General features: G+C 47.0%; 1 protein-coding gene across 1 annotated transcript; it reads right to left on the reverse strand.

Moving 5' to 3' along the window:
• Positions 1 to 383: 383 nt before the first annotated feature.
• Positions 384 to 1,678, reverse strand: LOC308281985 (phosphatidylinositol 4-phosphate 5-kinase type-1 alpha-like; the record flags this gene model as incomplete). Its single annotated transcript, XM_080722333.1, has 2 exons — positions 384 to 407; positions 500 to 1,678. The coding sequence occupies 2 exons, from the start codon at positions 1,676 to 1,678 to the stop codon at positions 384 to 386; spliced, it is 1,203 nt and encodes a 400-aa protein (XP_080578459.1).
• Between the last annotated feature and the right edge of the window lie 1,616 nt (positions 1,679 to 3,294).

A 3,294-nucleotide genomic window follows, 5' to 3' on the forward strand; every position in this document is an offset into this window, starting at 1 on the left:
TGCCTTGACTTTGTCTGAAGGCACAATACTTGTCATTTCCTTGACTTTGACCGAAGGCTGGTGCCTTTTGCTTACTTCATTCTCCTCTTCTACGTCCTCCACCCAGCGTTCAGGGCTGCTGGGCGCCACAGGCACGTGTTCCTCCTCCTGGACCACACCCTGTCCTGAGCCAGCAGCGGCAGGGGCAGGCACAGGGCTGGAGCGTTTCACCTCCACAACATGAGGCACCAGCCCTTCCTTGGAGTGTTTCACTTCCACAACAGCAGGCACAGCCCCTTCCTTGGCCTCCGCCCAGCATTCAGGAATGGCACCCACCGCCACAGGCTCAGCCTCCACCCAGTGTTTGGGGCTGGCATCTGCCATAGGCTTGTCCTCCATCTGGCTCACACCTTGTTTGGAAACAGCAACTGTGGTCACAGCGACCGGAATGGGGGTATAATAAATACTCTTTGAGCACAGGGACAGGAGTGGGCGTATAATGCTCTTTCAGCTCTGGTACAGGAGTGGGGATATAATAGTCTTTGACCTCATATGTGGGTATCGGCGTGTTCACTGTGCTGGTCAGACCCCCACAGAGCCCGACATGTCCCTTCTCAGACGAGGGGCCCTTAGATGGGATTGATTTGAAGACGTCATTGCACATGAACTTCTGAAAGCGGTCTGAATAGAAGCTTGGCTTGCTCACCGACACAGTATTCCCATCATAGATGGCAGCTTTATAATAATGTTCAAGCTTCTTTGCCATCGTATAGGACTGCAAGATGTCAATGACGCCAACGTACACCTGCAGTCTCTCACCCTTGGCGTCTCTTGCTTCTATTCCTCCCATTTCATCCTCAGTCTCCTTTTTGGCCTGCTCCAAATTGTGGACACCTACCAGGAGGCTGTAGTTCATTATCTCAAAGCTCTGCAGCACCATACAATCTCTCTTGATGGTCTCGCGGAGGTCGCTGTACTTGTCGGCGGCCAGCAGCAGGCCATCGGGCATGTCCGTGAGGAAGTCCAGGTCCTCGTAGGTGGGGATCGCCTTGGTTCTCTCCTTGGACGAAGCTGTTCGGTTATATTTGGAGCCCTTCAGGTCATATTTGCGGTGCAGCTGTGCGCCGCAGGGGATCAGATTGTTCATCACTACGAATCGAATCTTCCTTAACCCCATCTGCACGCAGTAGAGGCCGTAGAACTTTGGCAACAAGGTCTGTTTGTTCTGACTCAGATTCATGTAATAAGCAGGAAGCAGCCTCTGCAAAAACTCTGCCTCCTTGTGCTCCACCGTCTTAATGATGAACTTGTCATCGCTGGAAACGTAGAACACAGAGCCGTTGGTCCCTGGGTTGGACAGCTCTACTAGGGACTGGTTGAACAGGGACTGAAGGTAGTCATTAGTCCGGATGGCAAATGTGTCCCTGATGTAGCGAAAGGCCATCGGAGCGTACGTCGTGAACTTGAAGTCATTCAGGAGGTGCGCTGGTGTCAGGGAGCTGCCTTTACCGGGGAATACTACTGTCTCTGACACTTCAAAGTCAGAGACCATGTCTCTTTCGGGGTCCTGGCTCAGTTTCCGCAGCGCGTGGGTCACGCCGAGCTCCAAGGCACATTTCAGGGTGGACGAGGCCGTCTTCTTATAGGTGGTCTCCCCATAGCGATCTATTGCACGGTGACCAAACCTGTTGTTATTCATGTTCTTCAATGTGTCAGCCGAACACGGGTATACTGATGACTCTCTACTTATGACTCCCAAGACAAAACGATCCTTTGTGACACTGAAGCAGCAGGAGTAGGCCTTTAAACATAGCTCACCTGTATTGTCAAAATACGTCATCAAAGTAATGACGACAGCTTCCCAAATATGCATGGTAACGCGTAAATCGGCAAGAAAAGTAAAATCACACCATTCCCGTCCGAGCCGCACATTTTGATGTATACGTATATCGTGGGGCTGGTGTAAATCATTACAACGTGCCGAAATGTTTTGAAGTGATGGTGATTATTATCTATATTTAATTATGTAACTATTGCAGAATACAATACGTGTTTTGCCATTGCATGGCAGACACACACTAAAGATTTCAAATAATTGCAGTTGAGTAAAAGGTACAATATTTGCCTTTGAGATGTAGTGGAGTAGAAGTATTGAGTGCTTTAACTATTGAAAAATAGCAGATATACAAGCTCGCAGCGCGGCACCGAGTGCCGCGCTGTGAGCTTGTAGATCTGCTATTTAAAAAAAAATCTTGTTTCCCATCTCAAAATATTTAGTTCCAGGGACCCCCCAGAAGCAAAAAATAAATAAAAATGCATATATATTATATATATATAAGATTTGCACACATTTTCACGACTTTTAAAAAATAGCAGATATACAAGCTTGCAGCGCGGCAAGTGCCGCGCTGCAAGCTTGTAGATCTGCTATTTTTCAATAGCTAAAGTATAAAATAATTGAGGCCCCTCCACCTTGGGCCCTGGTAACTCAGTCCCACTTCCCCCCCCCCCCCCCCCCTTGTGACACCCCTGATGGACACACCCCCACTGGGCTGTGGAGACCATTAAAACACTGACTCAACATCCAAGTAGACTCGCATGTCCATTCTGTTGTTGGTAGGCAGACACTCACACACACAATCACACAATTCAATTCAATTCAATTCAATTCAAAGGGCTTTATTGGCATGAGAAAACATACGTTTACATTGCCAAAGCAGAAGTGTACACAATCAGTGATGTTACTAGGTTTTCAATGTAATGGGTCCCGGGACCCATAGGTGGTCATTCAAATGGGTCCCAGAAAAGTTTTATGAGTCCTCAATACAATGTTTTCGAGAGCTGTGAGCTTGTAGATCGGCTATTTTCTGAATGTTTGCCTATTTCTTATATTTATTTTACAATTTGGCTAATGTTTGAACTTAGAACTACTAAAACTACTAAAACATGTGCCCCTAATGAATTCGGGCGCGCAAAATGGCGTCGGACGTTGGTGGAATCAAAACATTGACGTTTCTATCGCCTGTTTAAGACTTTCTACGTGGATTTTATTTGTGTTAACGTAGGGTAAAGTAGGATGCTTTCACCCATGAACAATGGTGGTGTCTGTGGAATTTTAAAATGTTTTTCTTTTACCGCGGTAAATTATTTTAACATGGACTCCAATGGAGGCGAATCCCCGGGACCCCAGGACCATGACATGAATGAGTCCCTGGGCGACTTGAATGAGTTTTTGATGCGGGATGCGCACGTAATGACATCACTGCACAATACAATACAATCAGAACAACATAACAGGTGAATCCAGTTTTCATG

This window comes from Nannobrachium achirus, assembly GCF_963921795.1.
Source record: "Nannobrachium achirus genome assembly, chromosome: 3".
In the NCBI taxonomy this organism is placed as follows: Eukaryota; Metazoa; Chordata; class Actinopteri; order Myctophiformes; family Myctophidae; genus Nannobrachium; species Nannobrachium achirus.